Source organism: Gigantopelta aegis, chromosome 1, assembly GCF_016097555.1.
Source record: "Gigantopelta aegis isolate Gae_Host chromosome 1, Gae_host_genome, whole genome shotgun sequence".
In the NCBI taxonomy this organism is placed as follows: Eukaryota; Metazoa; Mollusca; class Gastropoda; order Neomphalida; family Peltospiridae; genus Gigantopelta; species Gigantopelta aegis.
The window spans coordinates 27667458-27694117 of NC_054699.1; the positions used below are offsets into that span (position 1 = coordinate 27667458).

The following is a 26660-nucleotide window of genomic DNA, read 5'->3' on the forward strand; positions in this document are numbered from 1 at the left end:
CCCGTGGGCTCCTCCCAATCTAATTAAAATTAGTTCCACTATTACATGTGGATCTAACACCAGTCAGTTGGAGCTCATGTCCACCAATCAAAACCTTACTTGCAGAATCCTGCCAGTGATTTAAAACTAACAACACTGCGTAGTCCCCAATGTCCAGGTAACATTTCGTCTGTAAATAATAATTTAAATATTGACCAATCACACTTCGCCTTTTTTAACGTTATTTGGGAGCATACAAATTCAAAAAATATCGGGCGAGTCCATTTTAGTGGCCGCAGTACAGCGAACCATACCAATACGTACGGGGTGGTTTATTAGTCTTCAATTTTACATTAAATTTTTTTTATTTATTTCTTTAAAAACCCCCAACTAAATCAGTCTTCAGTTTTACATTACAAATTATTTATTTTATAAAATAAAACATGTTTTAAGGCATTCATAATTCACACGAAACATGTCGTATACCCTCAGGATAATTCGGAATGTTTTCAAATTATTTTTAAATCACTGGCAGGATTCTGCAAGTAAGGTTTTGATTGGTGGACATGAGCTCCAACTGGCTGGTGTTAGATCCACACGTAATAGTGGAGCTAATTTTAATTAGATTGGGCTCCTCCCTATATCACTGGAACTGGCTGACGATCGTAGAAAAAATTTAAGGTCTTGATGGTAGATATTTACGACGAAGGTAGGTCTAAGATCGCTTCGTGGAACGGGGCCCAGGGGTGTGTGGAGTGAAGTGTCAGTGTTCACTCAGCTGTCCAAGGGTGTGTGGAGGGAAGTGTCAGTGAATACTCAGTTGTCCACGAGAGTATGGAGGGAAGTGTCAGTGGTCACTCAGTTGTCCAGGTGTGTGGACAGTGTCAGTGGTCACTCCACTGTCCAGAGGAGTGTGTGGGGAAGTGTCAGTGGTCCCTCATGTGTCCAGAGGAGTGTGGAGGGAAGTTTCAGTGGTCACTCAGCTGCCCAGAGGAGTGTGGAGGGAAGTGTCAGTGGTCACTCAGCTGCCCAGAGGAGTGTGGAGGGAAGTGTCAGTGGTCACTCAGCTGTCCACGTAAAAATAGAAGTTAACAGTGTTTTAAGGTTACAAACCACCATTAATTGCTCCATGCAGTTCAATACAATTTATGTCAGAAGAATATATTCTGTGAAAAATATAACCGTCAAGAGGGTCATGTAACAAATAAAATGAATGAATGAATGTTTAACGACACCTCAGCACGAAAATACATCGGCTATTGGGTGTCAAACAATGGCAATGGCTAAAGATGTGACTACTAATTTTAGGGTGTGCTCTCAACTGACATATACTGTGTAAAAAATCAACCTAGGTCAACAACAAATTTGTCCAATGAATGGCAGTTGTTATCAGTTAATACTACATACAAGTTACTTCAAACCGGTGGTTATTTAAATACTACAGTGGCAAACCTTCGTGTAATCATCAGAAAACGATTTCAAAAAGCATATCAGAATTTTGTAGTATGTTTTAATGAGGAACTATTTCCTAAACCAGACTTTATTAAGCTGCTATAGCAAGTAACTGCACGACAAATGGTGGTGTGTTGCCTTAAAGGACTTATTATATTCAATAATCAACTTCCAATGACTATGTAGTGCTTCAACCACCATATTCACATTCATGTTTGTGAAAGAAACGAGAGTGAATAATAACTTTAGACAAAATACCTGTTTAAGCACATGAGCTATGAGTCAAAAGGAGAGGGAAATATGATATTCACACTTACTTATCAACTCTTCTCATATAAGACTTCACAAGTTCTTATAACTTTACAAATTATGGAATCTGCATACATATAGAATGAGCACTTGTCTTTTATCAGGAGACATTGTAAATGTGTGTATGAGTGAAACAGAAACCAAGGTAATTTAATGAAACCCCATGTTTTAATACTGTTTACAGTACTTATATGGATAAACAAATCATTAATGTGCAAATAATATAATAGCAAATAAGTGTGAGCTTCAACGTGGCGTGTTTGTGAACACATTCCACGAAAAACATTTGGTCTAGAGGTGTATTTGGTGTATTTACACAGAATACCTGTTCAGACAGATGCCGATTTGGACAGAGTCCACTGTATGTATACTTTAAAGCCAGCAGATCAAATTGTATGACACGATATGTACAATTGTACTACATATCTAAGAAGGACGGACATTAATGATAATACTGGCAAGTTTTTATTGAAATGTGAAAGAAAATGGTCTGTGTATGAGTCCACTAGTTTCACTGGTCTCACTGGTACCGTGTGTGACCACCCCGTGCCAGTGTAGCTGCCCTGACCCTCCGGGTCATGGAATTAATTAAGGCATTCACACTCCTCATTGGAATGTTATTCCGTTCGTCGACCAAGGCATCTCTGATCTGGGCAAGGATGATGGCTGGGTTTGGACGATTTCTCACTCTCCTGTCCAACTGATCCCACAAGTGCTCGATGGGGGACAGATCGAGGCTGTGGGCGGGCCAGTCGAGGGGGACGATGTTGTTCGCTGCAAGGAGATCCCTACACACTCTTGTAACATGTGGCCTTGCGTTGTCTTGTTGAAATGTCAGGTTGTTTTGCTGGACAAAGGGCACGGGGTGAGGCTGCAGGATCTCATCCCTTTATCGGACGGCTGTCAGGTTCCCAGCGATGACCACCAACGGTGTTTTCAATCCATCGGAAATTCCACCCCAGACCATGACTGAGCCACCCCCAAATCTGTTCCTCTCAACAACGCAAGCATCGGCAAATCTCTCCCCACGACGTCGCCCGTCCGGCCTGAAAAGTGTGAACCTTGATTCATCCGTGAACAGTACACGCCACCATTGCATCATACTGAACCTTCCCGGTGCATGTGCACGCAGCTAATTCATCCGACGGTGTCGACGTAATGGCGTCAGAGGGAGAACAACGTAGGTACGACGCGCAACGAGATTGGTCTCTCTCAGACGATTCCTTACAGTTTTGGGGTGGATGGGACGATTGTGGGTACCTATGGTGTTGCAAGCAGTTTCGGTGGCAGTAAGGTGACGATCGCGCAAATACGCAAGCCTGATTGCTCGGTCCTCTCGGCGTGACGTTACACGTGGGCGCCGGGACCGGGGACGGTCGGCAACCCTTCTTGTAACCCGTAAACGTATCAAAAGACGTTGTATGGTCCGAACATTCACAGCAAATTGCACGGCAACTTGTCTTTGCGTATGACCTTGCATGAGCTGACCCGTCTCAACTTCGGTCAAGCGTGGCATAATGGCAAATTACAGTTTGACCAAATAACGCATCGGATTGTGTTCTGTAACAGGTAACACTACAATGTGGTATCAGTTGTACCCCCGACTTTGTCCGAATCATGCTTTTGCACGTGCTTTTGGTGATTTTCATTGTCTTGTCGTACGCCGCTCCCTATCACACTTCATTGAGTGTGGATTCAGGGTATAATGCACAATAACCCAATACAAACACACACACACACACACACACACACACAACACACACATACACACAAACAGTTTGTATATAATTATGAAATACTGGCCCTATATTTTTTTTATCGTTCAGGGCTTGGTACCATCCACTGACGTAAGCAGGAATTTATATTGGGATAGGGGGCGGGGGCAGCAACCAACACTATGTATATACATGTGTATGCATGCTTTTATACAATTTAATAGGTTTTTTTTTTTAAAAGGTTGATGGGGTGGGGGTGGGGGCGTGAGGTGTATTGAGTTAAATATGGCCTGGGTAACAAATAGTATGACTGTTTTGTGTTCACTCTAAGGTAACTGATAACTTAATAAAGTCTAAATAAGAAGCTTTATATAAATAAATACACCATTTGTGCAAATATTCCATTTATTTTAGTGAAATGTTAAAATGTAATACACAATTAGCATATTTAAAACATTCATTCAGTACAACTTAAAAAATTCAGAAGAACACTTGAAATACTGTTAAATGCTTAAGGTTACACACCACCATTAATTGCTCCGTGCAGTTTAATACAATTTATATGTCAGAATATATTCAGTAAAAAATATAGGACTGTCGAGAGGATCCTGTGACTACTAATTTTAGGGAGTCCTCTCAACTGACAAGTACTGTGTACAAAAGTAACATACATGTAGGTCGACCACACTATTTTTCAATTAATGGCCCCTGTGCCCGACCGCCTCATGCTGCTGTTATACAAGGGGACATCATACCACTTTCACAGTTGTTATCAGTTAGTGCTACATATAACAAGTTATTTCAAATGCTACAGAGGTCATCCTACGTGTAATCATCAAAGAAAGATTCCAAAAAGCATATCAGAATTGTGTAGGTTTTTTTTTTTCATGAGGAACTATTTCCGAAAGCGAACAATGTTAAGCTGCTACTGTAACGACACGACACATGGTGGTGTGTTGCCCTAAGTGAATGTTTTGCTGAAAGGTTACTGCGGTGGGGTTCGTTTTGTGCTTTTAGCATTATAAGAGAAAAATATAATCTTATGGTACAGCATTTGGGTGGAGGGGGAAGTGGGGGAAACCACAACCCTTGGTTTAAAGAATATCTGTATTCTCACTCTGGACTTTACAATGATTATCTTTCAGTGTTTGACACAAATCATAGATCTTTAAAAAAGGCATTCAAATCCTTGAATGTCGGTCGGTATTTGGATTCATATGACCAGCATTCCAACATCTTCTGATACACCTGGTCAGTACACTTCTCCGGTTTCGACAAACGGTTTCCTTTTCCAATGAACTTGATTACCTGTAAAACAACATAGTTAACAGAAGGGAATATATATATATATATATATATATATATATATATATATATATACAAACACACACATACACATATGTTGTAATGGACCCTACTAGTGTGTCCATTAATTATTATGAGTATAGTAATGCACGAAATCACGTGATCAACACGTTAATGGCAAACAGCTGATTTTGACACTTTAGCTGAGAGTAAATTCATTTTACTTAATAAGACGATATTTCAATGAACTTGTTACTCTGTACATGTGGGTACTGATTTCACTGTACTCTAAATAGCCTTGAATTATATTGTTTCACTTAGTTAAGTTATTCTGGAGTTTACAATATTCCTATTTATGTGCGTATTCGCAGACGAAGTCATCGATGTCCGCCATATTGACTTCACTGGAGTTGTTGCCACAGGGGTCGAAAATACAACACGTGTTAAAATAAGTTGATTTGTTAATTTTAAAACGTTGTAGAATGATGCTAAATGACAAAGCTATGTGTATGTGTGCAGAATTACGAGTTTACTGGTGATTTTTATAGCACGGTTTTTGAATACATTACCACAAAATAATGGGGCATGGTTTTACATCGACTTATATCGTAAAATGAATTGTTGTATAATATTAAGTATTGCTGTGCCCCACTAATTCCGTTTGGGTCAGAGTTTGCCCCTTCGTATTTACTGTATGAAAACTTAAGAAAACAAATAGCAATAAACGTAAATGTTCGAACAAAGTCGAATGGCCGACTCGATGTTTGTTCTATAAATTGTACAGCTGATACGTACTTGATTTTGGGGCAGTAAAGTACACATGAATGCTCTGTAATAGTAGATTCTGGATCCGTTGGGGGCAGAACCTGTCCCACGTTATTTATAAGGTTATTTAGCATTTTCTTTGTGAAATAGATCCGATTTGGGCTGGTGCTTATAGAACTTTTAGAGTCCAGACTCAATCTCTAATGACGTCACACGCATACAATTTGTATGGTGTTGTCATGACATTAGTGTCTCAGACTCTATTAGAGTCTCGAGTCTAGACTAAAAGTTTTATAAGCACTAGACCTGGTGTATCGTCAAGCCAAATTACGTAACGCGATTGGTTAGATGACGTCATGTGAAAAGTATAAAAAGCGCGAAGGAACATTTGTTTATCACTTTGCACTTCGGTGTTAAAGTCATGACATCTAAAATAATAATAAAAAGAAAATGGAAGATTGCCGTTATGACAAATAGTTAACTATTGAGGCCTGACATTTAGAATGGAGATTGGCATTGTTTACAAGCAACTTAAAGCATTAAAACCAAATGAAATTATGATTGTGCCTGCATTCCTATTACACTGCTTTTGATAAGTTCATAGCTCAGCTTCTCTTGAACACCAGGTATGATCTACTGGATAATGATGTTGATGTTGCTGTGTTATTTTGGCTGCTTATCTGCTGCAGTAAAAAACATAGGAACTGATGTTTTCTACCATTCATGACTTGTTCCTTTTGTTAGCCGGGTGGCTTACAATATATATATATATATATATATATATATATATATATATATATATATATATATATATATATATATAAATTCTGGTTTATGCTGCAATCACTTGGACTCCTCGTATCACTAAGTCGAGTTTAATGAACAATTTTGACTAGTGGATTACCTGCAAAATAACATACATGTAATTAACAGAGGGGAATGAATATACACATTTTAAAATCCACTTTTTATGCTGTGATCTTTGGGACTCTTTCTATCAGTAAGTCGGGTTTAATGCATACAGTTTTGACTAGTGGATTACCTGCAAAAGAACATAGTTAACAGTAGGGAATATATATATTTTTAAATGCTGTTTTATGCTGGAGTCTCTGTGATTCTTTATATCAGTAAGTCGGGTTTAATGTATACAGTTTTGACTAATGGAATTGGTAATTTATTCTACAGTCACCGTTCTGTCTTGGCAGAATATGATGTCTGCTTTTCAGTCACTGGCAATTGTGGACAGATTGTTCATTTTCGACTGTCACAATGGTCTAGCTGGCACACTTTGAGTTACAAAGGTATTGGCAGATATTTGAATGAAGGTGGAAAGGATGAAATAATTGGTAGATTGATAAAATAAATAATAAAGAAATGTTTTCAAAATCTACACTGCATTTAATGCACTTTAACACATTTGAAACAGCAGTTAACCTACATTACTACAATCTACATGTATATCTATATATATCTATATGTATGTATGTAAATATATATATATCTATATGTATGTATGTATGTAAATATATATATATATATATATATATATATATATATATATATATATATATATATATATATATATCAATACATTTTCATGATTATAGGTAGTAATTTTAACCTCTGGTAGAAACCTGCTCTTACCTCGGTTCCATTGGCAAAATTTTCAAATGGATACTCGCCGCGAGAAAACATTTCCCACAGAGTGACTCCGTAACTCCAGACATCGCTAGCATGGGAGAATTTTCTGTAGTTGCAACTTTCTGGTGAGTACCTAGGAACCCAAACATTTATTTATAATAATTTTCTATATAGACGAAGTTTTTATACGGTGGGGTTCATATTATTATTTGTTTCTTCATCTAATCTTGGATTAATACACTCGAAAGCTCACATAATAGATTGGCGTTTTTTGTCATTTATTACAATTGACTCACCGAATGTTATTGGGCTATTTCTCGTTCCAGACAGTGCACCATGACTGGTATATCAAAGGCCATAGTATGTGCTATCATGTGTGGGATGTTACATATAAAATATCCTTTGCTACTTTGACAAATGTAGCGGGTTTCCTCTCTAAGACTATATTTTAGAATTACCAAATGTTACCAAGGCTGGTATCACTACATCATCAAGGCCGATATCACTACATCACCAGGCTAATATCACTACATCACAAAGGCTGATATCACTACATCAGTAAGGCTGATATCACTACATCAGTAGGGCTGATATCACTACGTTACCAAGGTTGAAAACACTACATCACCAAGGTTGATATCACTACAGCTCCAAGGCTGGTATTACTACATCACCAAGGTTGATATCACTACAGCTCCAAGGCTGGTATTACTACATCACCAAGGTTGATATCACTACAGCTCCAAGGCTGGTATTACTACATCACCAAGGTTGATATCACTACAGCTCCAAGGCTGGTATTACTACATCACCAAGGTTGATATCACTACAGCTCCAAAGCTGGTATTACTACATCACCAAGCCTGGTATTACTACAGGGTATATACTACCAAATGAAATCCCATCGACGACAATAGTAACATATATGGCTAAACTCCGTAACGTAATTTAACAGTATTTTTAACAGCCTCTGTTTTGTCCCATATCTGTATCCATGTGTATGTTTAATAGACACAATAAAAGTTATATTTTATTTGAGCAATGAAAACATTTTTATTTTTGACGGATTCGGCAATCTCTGATTGAAAAAACCTCACTTATTTGGCGCCAAATTTGTCACGTGATCAGAACGGTCATTCTGTCTTTGTTTCCACTAACTATCGTCTGATATTTTGTCCTCAGTTGCAGATATAATTGGTTGTAACTGATGATGTTTACTTTCTGTCATTTCTGTCATTCTGTTTATTCAGAAGTTCTTTATAAAATATTGTAACCTTTTAATTTTGGGTATGAACGCTTATAAAAAGAACGGAAGTGGTAGTGTTTTTCGTTATAATCATTTATCTCGAGTGCCAAATAATATATACACCACCTTTACAAAAACGAAACTACTTTTTTATCAACTGACGATAATATTTTATCACAGTGATCGATTCATTCAATGAAGATGGAAATAACAAAAAAATGTATCTGACATTAGGGAATCAGTTTACAAACATCTTTATTGTTTTTCGTATATCTTGAAATCTTTATTAAAAATAATAATAATAAAACTTTGATCGGTTCAGCAAAACCGGAACTGACTGGAACACTGATTACCTATACTGATAACATACATTTATCAAAAAGTGTCCAGCTATGTGTCTTTATGACAACCAGGATCTGATGTATTCTGACAGAATCCGACAACCTCACTGAAACTGTTGTTTCTACAGTGCAACCTAATATTATGTACACCTCATAAGGCATATATATTGTATACAGTTTTGTACAAATGCAATATGTCATATTAAACAACAAAATGTTTTTAAATAAAACTCCTGAAGATATTTACTGTCAGTTGGGTGTGTGTACTCAGGTATATATGTAGAGACAACAAAGATAGTCAGAGTACCTCTACTCCTTTAAAGTGTTCCATTAAAACACATGCACTTCACTGGCCCCTAGATTATGTAGACCTTAACAGGCACATTAAAGAAATATTAGTATTAAAATATATAAAGTCTGAGGAAGGAAACACCAACATGACTGTACCTGTATGAAGTAATGACTTAATGTCCTGATCATTAGAGTATCCTGTATGCTGGGTGTAGGGATCTTCAAGTTACCAGGTGTGAGAATTTCAAATCCATCAAAACCATTGGCAGCCACCAATATCCCTGACTATATTTTATTTATAGCCTACTGTAGTTGGAGGTTTTAATAGTTGTGATATCTGGAATTATCATCCAGCTTTCACACATTTATTTTTGATTAATTACTAAAAAAAACCCAACTATTTTTAAATGACATAATTACCCGAACATCTATTTTCTTGCATTATTTTCTAATACAGATAAATAAAGTATGTATACTGGGTGTATTTCTACAATCTGTAATCCAGCATTATATTTAGCAAGTAACATTGGGTAATGCTGCTTTAACAATAAAATAAATTATCAACTTACTTCAAGGCAGACTAAGTGATTACTTAAAAAAAAATGATCTGATGATCTAAAGATATCTTTATCAAGCTTATTGTTATGTATAAATAACAACAGAAGGCACAATAGTGACAACAAATTTAATTATGTTTTTGGTAAAGTTTTTCTTCAAATTTACTTAACATTTTGCATAAAACTACAAATTTGTCAAAAATATAACTTAGCACCCTATAAATAGGTCAAAATTACAATAAAAATCAAGTTATTTACAAATTTGACTTTTCAGAATTTCATACATGAAACATTAACTATGTTAATGGAAACTAAAGACATTAACCCACTATTGGCACATGTTATTTTTAATATAAAAATAAACTGCTATTAAAATCTTAGTTCAGGTTGCCTATATATAATACCATATTTAAGAGCAGTTGTATATGGCAAGTCAAATACAATGTAAAAAGACATTATTGAAACTTTACAGTATGAGTTATAAAACCAACTTTTCCTCAGTGCTAACTTTAATTCAAACTCCATTCAGAGCCATGTACAGTGATCATTATCAAGGTCATTGCGAACTTGCATGCTCGAGTGACCGCTAATTAATCAACCAGTATAGTTTAATTAAATAAAATGACAAAATCATAATATTTTTTATTATGCACTGAATATGTGCTATAGGGTGTATACTACCAAATCAAATCCCATAGACGACAATAGTAACATATGTGGCTAAAACTCCTACCTGCAACGTATCAATCGACATAAACATCACGGATATAAATACTACCACCCCTCATCCTTAAAGTGACTCAGAAGAAATTGGGGGTCAGCTGCTCATTTCTGAGATAACAGGTAGCATCTATGACTATCCTAGTTCTGCACAAAATTTGAGTACTTTTTGTTTACAGGTACCTCATACATATTCCAAGCACAAGACTACTTGAAACAGTGGTACTAGATGAAATAAAATTGCATACATTTTTAGCCCAGAAGAAACTAATTTTCTTTACAACCAACACACTCACATTTATAACCAATCACAGGACGTGTGGTGTTCACTTCTCTATCGAAAGTTGGGTGCACCTCGAACTTTGACCTGGCCGGAAGTTATTTTGTTTAGTACTACCTACATCACTAATGTTTATATCACTACATGTAAATCACCAAGGCTGATATCACTACATCGGAGCACCAAGGCTAATATCACTACATCACCAAGGCTAATATCACTACATCACCAAGGCTGGTATCACTACATTTCCAAGGCTGATACCACTGCGTCACCAAGGCTGATATCATTACATCACCAATGTTGATATCACTACATCACCAAGGCTGATATCACTACATCACCAAGGCTAATAACTCTACATCACCAAGGCTGATATCACTACATCACCAAGGCTGATATCACTACACCACCAAGGCTGGTATCACTACATCACCAATGTTGATATCACTACTCCACCAAGGCTAATATCACTACATCACCAAGGCTGGTATCACTACATCACCAAGGATGATATCACTACAGCACGATGACTGGTATTACTACATCACCAAGGCTGGTATCATTACATCACCAATGTTGATATCACTAGATCACCAAGGCTGATATCACTACATCACCAAGACTAATATCTCTACATCACCAAGGCTGATATCACTACATCACCAAGGCTGATATTATTACATCATCAAGGCTAATATCAGTACATCACCCAGGCTGGTATCACTACATCACAAAGGCTGATATCATTACATCACCAAGGCTGATATCATTACATCACAAAGGCTGATATCATTACACCACCAATGCTGATATCATTACATCGCAAAGGCTGATATCGTTACATCTCCAAGGCTGATATCATTACATCACCAAGGCTGATACCACTACATCTCCAAGGCTGATATTATTACATCACCAAGGCTCGTATTACTACATCACCAATGATGATATCACTATACCATCAAGGCTGATAACACGACATCACAAAGGCTGATATCATTACATCACAAAGGCTGATATCACTGCATCACAAAGGCTGATATCACTACATCTCCAAAGCTGATATCAGTACATCACCAAGGCTCGTATTACTACATAACCAATGATGATATCACTACATCATCAAGGCTGATAACACGACATCACAAAGGCCGATATCATTACATCTCCAAGGGTGATATCATTACAGCACCAAGGTTGGTATCATTACATCTCCAAGAATGATATCACTACATCATCAAGGCTGATATCACTACATCACCAAGGCTGGTATCACTACATCACAAAAGCTGGTATCACAACTTGTACATGTACGTCATCCTGACCAGTATATAGGGTGTATACTAGCAAATCAAATCCCATTGACGACAATAGTAACATATGTGTCTAAAAGTCCTACTTACAGCATATCAATCGACATAAATGCCACGGATATAAATACTACGACCCCTCACCCTTAGAATGAATCGGAAAAAAATGGGGATTAAGATGCACATTTCCGAGATAACGGGTAGCATCTATGACTATCCTAGTTCCGCACACAATTCGAGTACCTTTTTTGCAGGTATCCCATACATGTTTCAAGCACAAGGCTATTTTACACAGTGGTACTAGATGAAATAAAATTGCATACATGTTTTGTCCAGATGAAACTAATTTCTTTTACAACCAACACACTCACATTTATCACCAGTCACAGGACTTGTGGTGTTCACTTCTCTATTAAAAGTTGGGTGCACCTCGAACTTTGACCCAGCCGGAAGTTATTTGGTTTAGTACTACCTATAAAGGAAATGATCTTACCACCTAATGGGCCATTGACCTCCATGGGCTGCTTTGTAGTAATCACTATCAGCTCCAAGAGCTCGTGATAAACCAAAGTCACTAATTTTCACCTGGTGAAAGAACAAAAAATAATTTACACCTGTATAAACAAAACATGTAAAACAAGTTTATCATTTAAAAGAAACCCCTAAAACCATTTCGTTATGATACATTTTTTTATCTGACCCTAACCCTAATCAATCTGATGAAGACAAAAACATATTATGCAGTATATTGCTGATGACCTTAAGATATTTAGAATTTAAGCTTATCATGTCTGTTCTTGATCACAGTAAGCTATTTAGAATTTAATCTGGTGTTAACACTTACATATGTAAGCTTATCATGTCTGTTCTTGACCACCGTAAGATATTTAGAATTTAATCTGTTGTTAAGACTTACGTATGTAAGCTTATCATATCTGTTCTTGATCACCTTAAGTTATTTAGAATTTCACTATTTAATCTGTTGTTAAGACTTAACTTTTTCAAGTCTGTTCAAGATCACCGTAACATATTAAAACAATTAATCTGTTGTTTAGACTTAAAAGTGAAGTGCTGTTCCAGATATATGATGTATCGAGCTATATCAATCAACATACTGTTTAATATGACTAGAATGTTTGTTTTTTTAAAAATATATTCCAGTATATTTTCGATTTAAAAATATTTCCCTGACAAACAGAACCAGCTGAATTCGTTTCGAGAATTTCCATAAGATTTGACCCATGACATAACGAAGGGAACTCCTTTCGCTAGCCAGCGCCATTGTTCATTGCTTCTTTTGTGTTTATTATCGTTAAACGATGCGTTGTTGGTGGCTGTAGCAATACAAAAGCCGACGAATTTAGTCTTCACGCATTTCCTAGTAATGTTGCTGTGAGACAGCTGTGTGTTAATGCGATTAAAACAATGTGGAAAGAGTTAACTTGATCATGTGTGTCCTTCAATGGCATCTTGGACAAGACTATTTATGGGTTAAGAAGTATGTTACTTAATGCAATATCACTTTAAAACTCAATTTCAGCAGCTATACCAGCATTAACTACAACATAGCTATTACCTAATTATAAGCAGTATGTTCCTGGCTATGAGATCACTGAAGAAACTTGTCATTTTGAAAGGTGAGACTGGTACCCCAAGTCCCCTACCCCAACCTTACACTTAAACTGTTCAGACTATTACCTACACTCTTACCTTCTATTTAAACTACCACTTTCCGTTAGACTACCACTTAGTGTTTACACATAACTTGTTGTTTAGAGCACCACCTTGTTTGACTAAGACCTTGTGTTTAGAGTACCACCTTCTGTTTACACTACCACCTACTGTTTAGACTACCACCTTCTGTTTAGACTACCACCTTCTGTTTACACCACCACCTTCTGTTTAGACTACCGCCTTCTGTTTAGACTTGAACAGTATGTTTGGACTACCACCTGCTGTGTAGACTACCACCTGCTGTTTAGATTTGAGCAGTATGTTTAGAGTTTAGACTAGCACCTGCTGTTTAGACTACTACCTGGTGTCTAGACTTGAGCAGTATGTTTGGACTAGCACCTGCTGTTTAGACTAGTACCTGCTGTTTCGACTACCACCTGCTGTTTAGACTTGAGCAGTATGTTTAGACTACCACCTGCTGTTTTATACTTGGGCAGTATGTGTAGACTAGCACCTGCTGTTTATACTACCACCTGCTGTTTTATACTTAGACAGTATTGTAGACTAGCACCTGCTGTTTAGACTACCACCTGCTGTTTTATATTTGAGCAGTATGTTTAGACAATCACCTGCTGTTTTGACTTGAGCAGTATGTTCCTTGCGGCCAGGTCACGATGAACAAGGCGTTTCTGCACGAGGTAGTCCATTCCGCTGGCAATCTGTGCGGCCCACAGGTAGAGGTCGTTCTGTGAGATGTCATTCGGGTAGTCGAGCAGATAGTTCTTCATCGAGCCCATCGATATGAACTCCAGCACCTACAGCCAGAACATCAGTGGTTAACATTAAACTGGGCTCGAAGAAAAGCATTGGTTAACATTTAAACTGGGCCCAAAGAAAGGCACTGATTAACATTTAAACTGGGCTCAAAGAAAGGCATTGGTTAACATTTAAACTGGGCTCTAAACCTATGGACTAAATGTTGATATGAATGTAAATAATTGTGAATCATAGAAATGTTAAGAATGTTAAAATGTAAACCATAAAGATGTTGCAAACCATAAATATGTTCTGAATGTAAATATGTTGTGAAGGATAAAGATGTGAACCATAAATATGCAAATGTAAATATTTTGTGACCCATAAAGTTGTTGTAAATAAAAATATGTTGTGAACTGTAAAGATGTAGTGAATGTGAAGATGTTGTGAATCATAAAAATGTTGTTAACCATAAATGTGTTGTGATCCATAAAAAAATGTTTCGAATGTAAATGTACTGAACCATAAAGATTTTGTGAATGTAAAGACTTTGTGAAACATAAAGGTATTGTGAATGTCAGGATGTAAACATAAAGATGTTGTGAATCATAAAGATGCTGTGAACCATAAAGATGTTGTGAAGCACACAGAAAAGAAAAGAAAAGAAGATATTTACCAGCATGATTTTTTCATCATGACACACGCCGATCAGTTTGGTGATACACGGGTGGTCCAATCCTTGCATGATCACCGCTTCCTTGAAGAACTCTTCAGGGTTCTCTACAGACTCGGGAAGAAACGTCTTCAGCGCAACGTCTATCTGCAAACACATATACAGCAACAGGTTAACAATAACACACTGAAAAAAAAAAGACTGCAGGGTTTCCAGAATTTTCATAAAATCAACCAGCCATAGGATCAGTGATTTCAAACATTTACTATCCACGATTAAAAATTCACTAGCCATTGCCCTACTTAACTGTAAGTTAATACAATTTTACTAATAGTAATAATCGGATACGTCACCTAAAGGAGATAGAACTAAAAAAACCCACTAAGATGTCGGTGGGGAATGGGGACAAGATATTCATATGTAAATAAAATAGACTTAAATGCTGCATTTGACAACTTTTTTCACTAGCCGTTGGGCATGGCAATGATAGTTATTTACTAGCCCGAAATTGAATATCACTACCAGTGGGGCTACCATAATCTAGAAGACCTGGACTGAAAACATAAGAATGAAGTCATAGACTGAAACCAATAGATCGAAAACAAACCAAAACTGAAGACTATAGAATGAAAGCAACACATTGCTTGATGGAAAAATCATTGATTGAAAACAATACTGAAATATATTGTAAACAGTGTGACAATAACAGATTACAAAATTATAGATTGAAAACTATAAATATGTAGTCATCCAACTTCTAAATAATCATAAAGTTTTTAATTCAAACGTGGAGGGTCGGTAAGAAAGCTCTGTCATCACTACTGCAGGGATGAATTTTGATGGCGGTGGGGGGGGGGGGGGGGGGGGGGGGAGAGAGCATGGAAATGTTACCTCCGGTTTATTAACAGAATTATGAAGGGCACCAATACACACTTTTTTACTTTATATCAAGCTTTCTCAGACAAAAATTATGGATCACATATATCATATGATCATTTTATAATTTTACAAATACAACATGGAATGTATGACGACATAAAATGTAATGACACGGTGGTAAACGAGGTAGGGCACGATGGCGTTTTATTTGCCTTACAGCAAATAAGGAGAGCAACACAGAATTTGCAGACACTGCCCTTGTAAAGTCCGAACCCTGCAACTCTCACTTCCATGACGTGCAGTACTCCGTTATGACTAATGTCTCACCTTATAAAGTGACTTTTGTGAAAAGCAAAGACTTGGTTGGTGATCACCACAGTCTAACATTTGTGAAGTGCAAAATAAAATGACTGTTATGCTTCACTTTTGTCAAGTGCATTGCCTTTAATACGATAGTCTCACCTTTTACTTGCTGTGCTATAGCCTCATGTTTTATGGAACATTAACATGTCGGTTTCATTTCACATTATGCTCACTATACTACGTGTCACGTTTTACAGAAGACTAATTCGACTCCATCATATTGTGATCATGTGGGATAGAAAACGTACACACGAGGTGGTGGAAATATCGACCCGGCACGAGGCTTGCCGAGTCCCATGGTCAACATTTCTACCACTGAAGGTGTGCTTTTTTGTATCTCACATGACCGCATATGATGGAGTCTTTTTCTTGCATCCATTCGATAAATAAACCATTATTTTACACGAACAAATAGTCCAGGACCAGTTGTCAACATATAATCTCCCGTGGGAACTTAATGAAGAACGCAACTATCACACACCATTTTGAAGCTTAGGCTTTGGAGATTTTAAAAACGTTAGGTGCCAAGTTCAAGATCACATGTCAGGGTTAAAGGTCCAGAATTGTTAAATACAGCTTCAGGGGTTTGATAATGGTATCAATCCAACAAAAGCAGGTACATATTGAATGAAATTAATAATGTATAATGTATTTATGTCTACCCTAACATATTTACTTCTTTTTTTTTCTGGACAAGTTTTTTTCTGGACAACATGTCACATGTCAGGGACAAAGGTTAAGAATTGTTAAATTCAATCCAAGAACATCATGTACATAATGACTGAGCTTACAGAGCTAGATGTGGCAATCGCAACATTCACCACATGCAGATTTTAAAATACGTTGTTGAGTTTTATTTTCATTTTGTGAAATAATTAAGTGTAATAATTGATGTTGTTTTAGAAAGAAAAAACCCCGGGTTTCTGCTCTTTTTTGATTGCTAACATATGCACACATATCCATTCTTTGTTCTGACAACTTCAAGGTCACATTTCAAAGTCAAAGGTCAAGAATTGTCCAATACAGCTTAGATGATTGATAACAGAATCAATCCAAGAAAACAATGTACATATTGATTGAACTTAATAATTCATAATGTATTTACTTCTGTCCTAACATATTTGCAGTGATACAAATGATTTGTAGCAATTGGGTAGCAATATATATATATATATATATATATATATATATATATATATATATATATATATATATATATATATATATATATATCAAATAACATCTTACCAGTTCAAAGTTTGAAACATCCTTAACTTTAAATAGAACATTAAATAATGTCATGACTGATATTAATGACACATTTCTCATGACTTATAGTGACAACCATTATGCGAAATTATGATTGGCAAAGACATCTTCACACCCACCCATTTTTGTGATTTATATCAGGTTGAATGGTTGTATTATTTGTATTTAAGGTCTTAATGTCAGATTAGATTTCGTGGGTTACACATATAGCACATATATTAGCAAAAAATGTTGTGTTGTGCCATTCAATATAATTAAAATATACTAATTGCTTACTAATAAAACTTTTAAAATAAGAAATACCCTCAACTGTGCTTCATCGTATGTCATATACTGCCTTACTGGCAAACTTTGCCAAATACAGTATGTTGGACAGACCATTCAAACATTCAGTAAACGACTTTCTGGTCACAGACATAACATTAAATATAATTTAAAAAAAGATAACGATCCCCAGGTGGCCCCTCACTTCAATTTACAACACCATGATTACAGTTGTGTTATTTTACAGCAAGTTAACAGAGATCAAGGTAAGTTAGTCCTTGCAGAATCCATTTGGATAGATAAACTGAATACTGTTCACCCCAATGGCCTCAATGAGTACAGCGCTACTGGCTTTAATAATTAAGACTTTTTATACCCCTTTGTTCTTTAATTTTATTGTTAATGCTATTGGTCAGCTCCTGTTTTGTTACCTAGCTTTGTGTTTTTAACTTCCAAGCTGGCATTCTCTATTTGATACCTTACTGGTTATATGCCCAGCACTGTGCTTGTTTATTCTTCTGAGGATGTTGGTTTTTAGACTAACGAAACGTCGAATATTTTAAATATTTTTATGTAATTTAAAATTTTAAGGTGGTTTCAGTGGAAACATAATATTTTTTATATATACTTTTTTAATTGCTTATTTACAAATGTGGCATCACTCAGCTATTCCAGTTCACGGCGACTTCTGCCTTCCCATACATACTTGACCACGGATGAGCACTGGGTTTTAATAATAGTCAGTAGTGATGAAAAAGAAATGTTTGGCCTATATCTCATTAAATTGATATTAATTAAATGTTTGTGGCAATCTGTTTAGTTGCAAGGTGCTGACTATGTGTAACTATTGTGTTTATATTAATTAACCAAAAACAATGATACCACGGTTCATGTGTTTCCCATCCCTCAGCAATCATTGTGGGACTTAACAAGTCAATGTATATGGGACACTCGTCACTGTCCGTGAACATTCGTTATTGTATCGTGTTATGTGCGCGCGCATGTCTCATGGTTTCTGAGTTATGTGGATCAGCTGGTCACTTGTTAAATGGTATCTGCTTAGTAAAGTTCTGTTAATGTTGTTCGTTGTTTGTGTTCTGATATATAGATGGTGGCTCACATTTGGTGTCATCGGTTAAGGTGGTAAAAGCTCCAAGAACGGCTGTAAGTTTATTACAGAACTGTTTTGGTCGTGAGTGCAACAATTATCTCGCAAGTCTTGTTTGTGATCAGTGACCTTGAATGTCAGCACGTGTTTCTTCGAAGTGTGTCGGGCCGCTTAGTGTACGTGTCGTACTCGCTATCGTGTGTCGATATTGGTTGACTATAACATTCGTATTGGCGTTAAATATGAGTAAGGAAGGTAATGTTGCAGACACTCAAAGTAAGCAGTTTTCTCAATTCAAAATATCTCTGTTTGATCCAAAAAAGTGCAATTTTCGCAGTACATTAATGACATTTATAAAGTTAAAGCATGGGGGTTTGGATGGAATGATGAAACAAAACTAAGACGTTTAGCTCTTATTCTCCCCACGGGTTGGTGTACACGAGTATTCCGCGATTTACCCCTTGAACATAAAGAAACATATACTTCTTTGAGATATCAACTATTATAACAAAATTTCAATCTGGGTTTATTCCAGTGATTCAACATTAAACCAGCTTCTGGATTTGTATCACTTTATTTGTCAATCTATGGAGGAAGGAACGGAAGTTAGAGCAGTATTTTGTGATATAAGTAAAGCATTGGCACATGATTGGCATAAAAGGAAAATTATTAGCATGGCTTGAAAGTTATCTATTCCATCGAAAACAGCGTGTAGTATTGCATAGCCAGTTTTCTCATATCAAGACTATCCCTGCAGGTGTTACTCAAGGTTCTGTCCTTGGTCCTATTCTGTTTTGATATATATAAATGCTATTTAAGTGATATCACCTCAAATATACGACTGTTTGCTGATGATACCTCGCTATATATAACTTGAAAATCCTAATGCATGTTGTAAAATCGTAATCACAGATTTAGAGTGTATCAATAGATGGACAAAAAAATGGTTAGTAAAATTTAGTCCTAATAAAACTGAAACAATGACTTTCAGTCGTAAAAATGTAAACACTGATAATCCTAGGTTATTCTTAGACAATGCTCAGATATCTGAGGTTGAGGGTCATAAATATTTGGGTTTAACGTTTCAAAAATCTAGATAATGGGACTGTCGTATAAAAGATATTGTGGATAAGGCCAGTAAAATGATAAATTGTCTTCATTCGTTCAAATTTAGATTATCTAGAAAGGCATTAGAAAAAATATACAGATAATTTATTCTTCCCTTATTTGACTATGCAGACATAATCTGGGACAACTGTACTATCTATCAGCCAAACACCCTTGAAAATCTTCAATTAGATGCTCTCCGTACAATTTGTGGTGCTGTTAGAGGAACATCTCACCAATTGTTACATAGAGAAACCGGTTCCATACCTTTATAAGAAAGGAGGAAACATCATAAACTCTGTATGATGTGTACACTTTCAAATAACATGTTACCAACTTTTTTAACCTTACAACTACTTCGCTCTGCCGCAGAACGTAATGAATACCATATCCGTAATGCAGAGAATCTACAAACATATTTTTGTCGAACTGAGTTGTTTTCTGCAGTAAAATTATGGAACAATCTGTTGCCTGAGATTAGAAATACTTCTTCATTAAAATTGTTTAAAATACAATGAACAAACACAACCCTTCTGATCCATCTTATGTCTATAAAGGTGATAGATGGCAACAGATTCTACATAGCCGACTCCGTTTGGGTACCAGTGATTTGAACGGTCACAAATTTGTATGACATGTGACAGATAACCCTTCTTGTATTTGTGCCCATCCAGTGAAAGATGCAGATTTTTAAAAATGTTTTTGTCCAACATATGCTGCAGCTCGCAATACCCATTTACTGAACTACTATAATCTCAAGTGTCATACTTTACTATTTGGAGATTCAAATTTAAGTGTCCAAGATAATATCTCTATATTTAAATCTGTTCAGAATTTTCTTATTAATAGTAAGAATTTTGAGATCAATTAACCATTTAACCATTCTAACTGTTTGCTATTTATTTTTTTCTTCTTTTACACACTCCTCTCTTCTATTCCCCCAACTATCCGTGTTATCTTTATTGTAATATTGTTCTAGCCATCTTGATGTACAACATGTATATTTGTTAAATGTAGGGAAAGGCCTTAATATAGGCACTTGCCTGTTGGCCAATCCCAAATTCGATCTGCAAATAAATATTGTTTAAACCAAAGAGTTTGACAGGTCCGCAGAAAAAAAAGAAGCAAAATGCAGCAGGAGATTTTCACAAAATGTCTCAGTAATTTAATGAAACTGTTGATGAATTTTGTATAAAGATAGTTCAAGAAGTCAGAATAATTGGATGAAACATGCTGTTACATTTTTTCACAGTGGGGTCATGTATCAAAAGTTTGTACCAAAAAAGATACGAGAAATACTGTTAAAGAAATTCAGTCTTCAAATAGAAACTGTCCAACTAGGGAAATTGTAATTCGCAAACTTCAGTGTTTAGCTGTGATAGATTCGGGTGCATCTGTTACTTGTATATCTAAATCTACTTTAGAGCGAGCATTTCCAAGTGGTATTGTGCTTGAAGAGAGTACAGCTACATTACGTGGTTCTGCGTCGCATGAGTTACCTGTATGTGGTACAGTGTCTGTTCCAGTATGTATGGGTGAAGATGTTATACCGTGTAAACTACATGTATTGGACACCGATGAAGACAATTCAGTTTTGTTAGGTTGGGATTTCATGTGTAAGTTTGAACATATTTTGATTAAACCTGAAGACAACAAAGTAGTGTTTGGAGCAGTTAGATTTGCAAAGTCAGCTATTATTCCTCCTAGATCTCAGAAAATTTGCTGCGTGACTGTCGATACATCACAAATGAATGGGACATCTGGTTTGTTAATAGAAAGAAATGAAAACTTTGAATACAAAAGAGGTTTATATGTTTGTAGGTCCATTGTTTCTGAAGATGAGGTAAAACTTGGTTATTTTAAATATGGGTACGACAGGCAAAAAGATATATTGTTGTCAGTCAGATGGGGTATGTTCAAATGTTCAAGAATGTAAAAATGAAACAGAATTTGAAAAACTCCTACCAGTGATAGTACTGTGAAATGGAACATAGGTAATAGCATAACAGATAATTGTAAAGCTAATCTCATATCGAACACATATGAAAATTCAGTGTTTACAGGCCTAGGAAAAGCCAAGAATTGCACATACAAGCTTCAGTTAAACCAGACGCAGATTTGTCAATGATTCGTGGTGGTCGTCGTCGTTATGGACCGCACTTGGACCAAGTTGTTGAAAAGCAAGTTGAGCAGTTAATCAAAGCAGACTTTGTTGAACCTAGTACATTTACTGTGATTTCTCCGATTGTTTTGGTGAGAAAACCTGATTCGACACTCAGATTCTGTTTAGATTTTGGGGGGATAAATAAAAAGTTAGTAGATGAAGTGTTTCCATTGGTGACAGCATCTGAAGTGTAAATGAAATTACAAAACTCAAAATATTTGTCGGTGTTTGACATGAATTCAGCTTACAATCAGATTCCTATGGACGAATCATCTCGTAATCTAACAGCATTTGAAACATCGTTAGGTGTATACCAGTTCACTAGAATGTGTTTTGGTTTGAAAACAGCTCCTTTAGCATTTCAGCGAATTATGCACATGATGTTTTTTGGTTTGCCCATGTCTTTTATACTTGTGTATTTAGATGATATTCTTGTTCATAGTGCTACTCCAGAACTTATGCCGGAATATCTTGAGGAAGTGCTAAATCATTTTGAAACAGCTGAAATAACACTGAGAAAAGATAAGTGTTATATTTTCATGGATAGTGTGAACTATTTAGGTTTCAAAATTTCTCGGGATGGTGTACAACCTGGAGATAAAGGGTTCAAGGCAGTTCGTGAATTTCCATTACCTAGGTCTATTTTTAGGACTTTGCCCATTTTTTCAAAGATCCATTTCAAATTGTGTCTGATATTGCATTGCCATTGAGTTATTTGTGGAGAAAAAGTTATATGGATGGACTGAAAAACAAGAACAAGCATTTGAAAAGTTGAAATCTTCTATTACATCAAAACCATTGCTAGTACATCCTAATTTTGATGACGATGCTCCGACGTTTATTGTACATACTGATGCAAGCAACACTGGTTTAGCTGGCGTACTTCTACAAGAAAATAATGGTTATGAACATCCAATTGCGTTTGGTTCAAAGAAACTTTCTAAAATGGAATGGAATTATTCAACCATCCATCGTGAGGTGCTGGGAATTATTTGGTCAGTTCGGAAGTTTCGTGAATTCTTGAATGGCAGGATATTTGTTATTTGAACAGATCATAAACAATTGATATACATTACAACTTCAAATTCACCTAAGTGGGAGTTTGGAACTTTTGGAATATAATTATCAGATTGAGTATGTTAAGGGTAAAGACGATTTAACAAGATTTGTGTTCACGATTCCGGTTAGTTCACAAACAACTGTATCTACAAAGAAAGTATTGAATCATATTTTCTGTTGGTTTTTGTTTGGTCGTCCTGAATGCATGCATATGGATAATGGTTCAGTGTTCACATCTTCTGAATTCAAGAGTTTCCTTAAGAACTGGAATGTTGAAAGCAGTTATACACCTATTTATAGACCACAAGCTAATCCTGTGGAAAGTGCTCATAGAACGTAAAAAAAATAATTACTAAAAACGTCTGAAACAAAAACAGTGAGATGTTTTGCTTCCTAAAATTGTAGCAGCCCAAAATGCGGTGACAAATAGAACAACAGGTATTCCTCCATATTATGCTATGTTTGGAAGATGGAGTCCAGTTTTCCAACTGATTTCAGGCCAGGATAGTAACTTTCTTGAAGGGGAGGAGGAACATGGTTTAAGAGAAATATGGAGCTGTTGTCGAGAGAAACAATTAACTAGAAAACAATTAACCATGGACAAATCAAGTAAAGGTGTTAAGCGTGATTTCACTGTTGGTCAGTGTGTTGCTGTTAAAATACTAACTGGTCCAAAGTTTATGAAACAATACTTTAGAACTGGTTTCACTGTATTGAAAGTGTATGGTGATTTTCTGTGTGTAACTAATATGGAACGACATCATCGTGAGTCTGCGATTGTCAGCAAAGACTTGGTCATCCCTGATACAACATCTTAGGGGGAAGGAATGTGGGACATAACAAGTCAATGTATAAACAACACTTGTCATTGTCTGTGAACATTTGTCATTGTCCGTGAACATAATTATTATATTATAAATATTATTGCGCATGCGTGAGGAATGGTCGACATAAATATTTTTGGCTCTTGAGATGGTGACAAATAATATGGTTTAAACATTTTTTAACATATGTATGTATATAATGTATGCTTATAAACCATAGTACATCGTATATATTCCATGAAGAAAGCAAGATCAAATTAGAAAAGAGGAAAAGACTTCCCAGAAAGTGTGAATATCTTGCCATCGGAAACACGACAAAGTGTGAACATGGATGGTCAGTTGTCAACTCCCCAAGTTTCATACTCGATCACCCTTGAAGTGAGTTCCAGTCAGATACAGCAACAATACCCACAGACGCCGATAGCTCCACCACCGGTTCAGTCAACAAACAACCTGCTGTATGAAACTATTCAAAGACTGGATCGATTAGATGGGAAGCTCCTACAAGTGGAAGCGCGACTGAAACCGCTAGAGGAGATTGATGTCAAGTTAAACTCACTTACAGCAGAAATTACTTTCATAGAAAACCGTGTTTGCTTACTGAAAACGACAATAGACGCTTTAGAAAAAAGTCTCGAGTTTGCTTCAAAGTCTTTGGATGAAATAAAATTGAAAGTTTCGAAAGTAGACAGTTTTGAAAAGGAACTAAAGTTACTGTCAACTAACAATCAGAATCTTCAAACACAGATAACCGATTTACAAATGCGTTCTATGAGAGACAGTTTACTGTTTTTTAACCTAACTGGATGCGAGGAAGAAAACTGTGAGGAGATCGTCAAAAAACGTTGTCGGGACAAACTAAAGTTGGAAAATGCTGAGCACATCAAATTTGACAGAGTACATCTTCTTGGAAAGAGAGGACCAAATACAACTCGACCTATTGTTGCAAAGTTTTGTATGTTGAAAGATCTTGAAAGAGTAAGAAATGCACCAAAGAACTTGCAAGGCAGCGGTATAGGAATTGGCAAACAGTTTCCTAGAGAGGTCCAAGAGCAACGCAGAAAACTTGTTCCATCGTTCAAGCGACTGAGGGAGGCTGGTAGGAACGCTAAGCTTAGTGGAGACAAGCTCTACGTGGATGGCCATCTTTACAATGGCCCAGAATGCCATGCCTAGGACAGCGAGGAGGAACGTGTCATTTGTTTTATTTAACTGTGAATGACTCGGAACCAAACTGTGTGATCCAGACTTTATTTCGTTTTTATTTAATTATGATATCATCTTTTTAACAGAAACTTGGCTAGGTAAAACTGACTCACCAAAACTAGATAATTATTGTGCTATCCATTGCCCCAATTTAATTCAACATAAACATGCTAAACGTAGTAGTGGGGGTATATCAGTCTATTATACGTCAAGGTACAATCATGGAATTGTTATTATGAAACAAGATAATAGAGGCATTTTATGGTTGAAATTATGTAGACAATTTTTTATAAAGTAAACAAAGATATATTTATAACACTTGTTTATATCCCACCAAGTAATTCCGTATGCCATAATATACTCTTCAAAAGAAGAAACGCAAAACCACATTGTCGTAACATTTGGAGAATTGATTTAATTATTGAATGGTGAGTCCGATAATTACCAAATGTTGCAGGATTGTTCACAATTCACTCTAGTCCATTGTGAGTAAGTGATAGGACACACCACCAAGGTCAAGGTCATCTGGAGTCAATACCGGGTGTGGCCTCCGCGTGTGTTGACAACTGCCTGGCACCGCCTGCCCATTGAAGCAACCAGAGTACGGATGACGTCCCGGGGGATGGTGGCCCACTCGGCCTGCAAGGCTGCTGCCAGCTCGGGCAGGGTCTGGGGCTGTGGTTGTCGCTGTCGGAGGCGTCGGTCCAACTCGTCCCATAGATGCTCAATAGATGCGTTGGCCATAACTGGAACGATGTGTGGCCGGAGGATCTGGTCAATGTAGCCCTGTGCATTCAGGTTGCCCTGCACGTGGACCAGGTCAGTTCTGCCAGTGTGTGAGATGGCTGCCCACACCATGACACTACCCCCGCCGAATCTGTCCACTTCCTGCACGCAGTTTGCCGCATAACGTTCACCACGACGCCTATACACGCGACATCTTCCATCATGACGTCGGAGCAGAAATCGGGACTCGTCACTGAACCACACCTGTCTCCATCGCAGTTGAGGCCATTGTCGATGAATCTGGCACCACTGCAGTCGGAGTCGACGGTGTTGTGGTGTTAAGATGACACCTCGAACTGGACGTCTGGCACGAATTCCTACCTCACGTAGGCGGTTCCGTACGGTCTGGTCGGATATCCTGCGCAAACCTGGTATTGCTGCGGCTGTGGAGGTGGCAGTAGTCAATCGTTCCCGAAGGTGGCGTACCCGGATGTAGCGGTCCTGCCCGGGGGTAGTGACCCGTGGTCGACCGGATCTAGGGAGGTCACGTGTTGATCCATGTTGCTGGTAACGGTCCCACAGTCTGGAGATGGTGCTTGGGGACACATGGAATGCCCTGGCAACGGCCGTTCTGGATTCGCCTGCGTCTAGTCGGCCGATGGCATTGTTTCTCT

At 37.0% G+C, this 26660-nt stretch overlaps 2 protein-coding genes across 2 annotated transcripts; one reads left to right on the top strand and one right to left on the bottom strand.

Annotated features, from left to right (window-relative positions):
• Positions 1-3842: 3842 nt before the first annotated feature.
• Positions 3843-16189, bottom strand: LOC121373414 (tyrosine-protein kinase HTK16-like). The gene is made up of 6 exons (XM_041500099.1): positions 16109-16189; positions 15021-15164; positions 14218-14403; positions 12408-12499; positions 7170-7299; positions 3843-4763 (listed from the first exon to the last, which is right to left on the bottom strand). The coding sequence occupies exons 1-6, from the start codon at positions 16187-16189 to the stop codon at positions 4614-4616; spliced, it is 783 nt and encodes a 260-aa protein (XP_041356033.1). The 3' UTR covers positions 3843-4613.
• Positions 16190-24381: 8192 nt separating this feature from the next.
• On the top strand, positions 24382-25230 carry LOC121373503. The gene has a single exon (XM_041500210.1). The coding sequence runs from the start codon at positions 24382-24384 to the stop codon at positions 25228-25230; it is 849 nt and encodes a 282-aa protein (XP_041356144.1).
• Positions 25231-26660: the final 1430 nt, after the last annotated feature.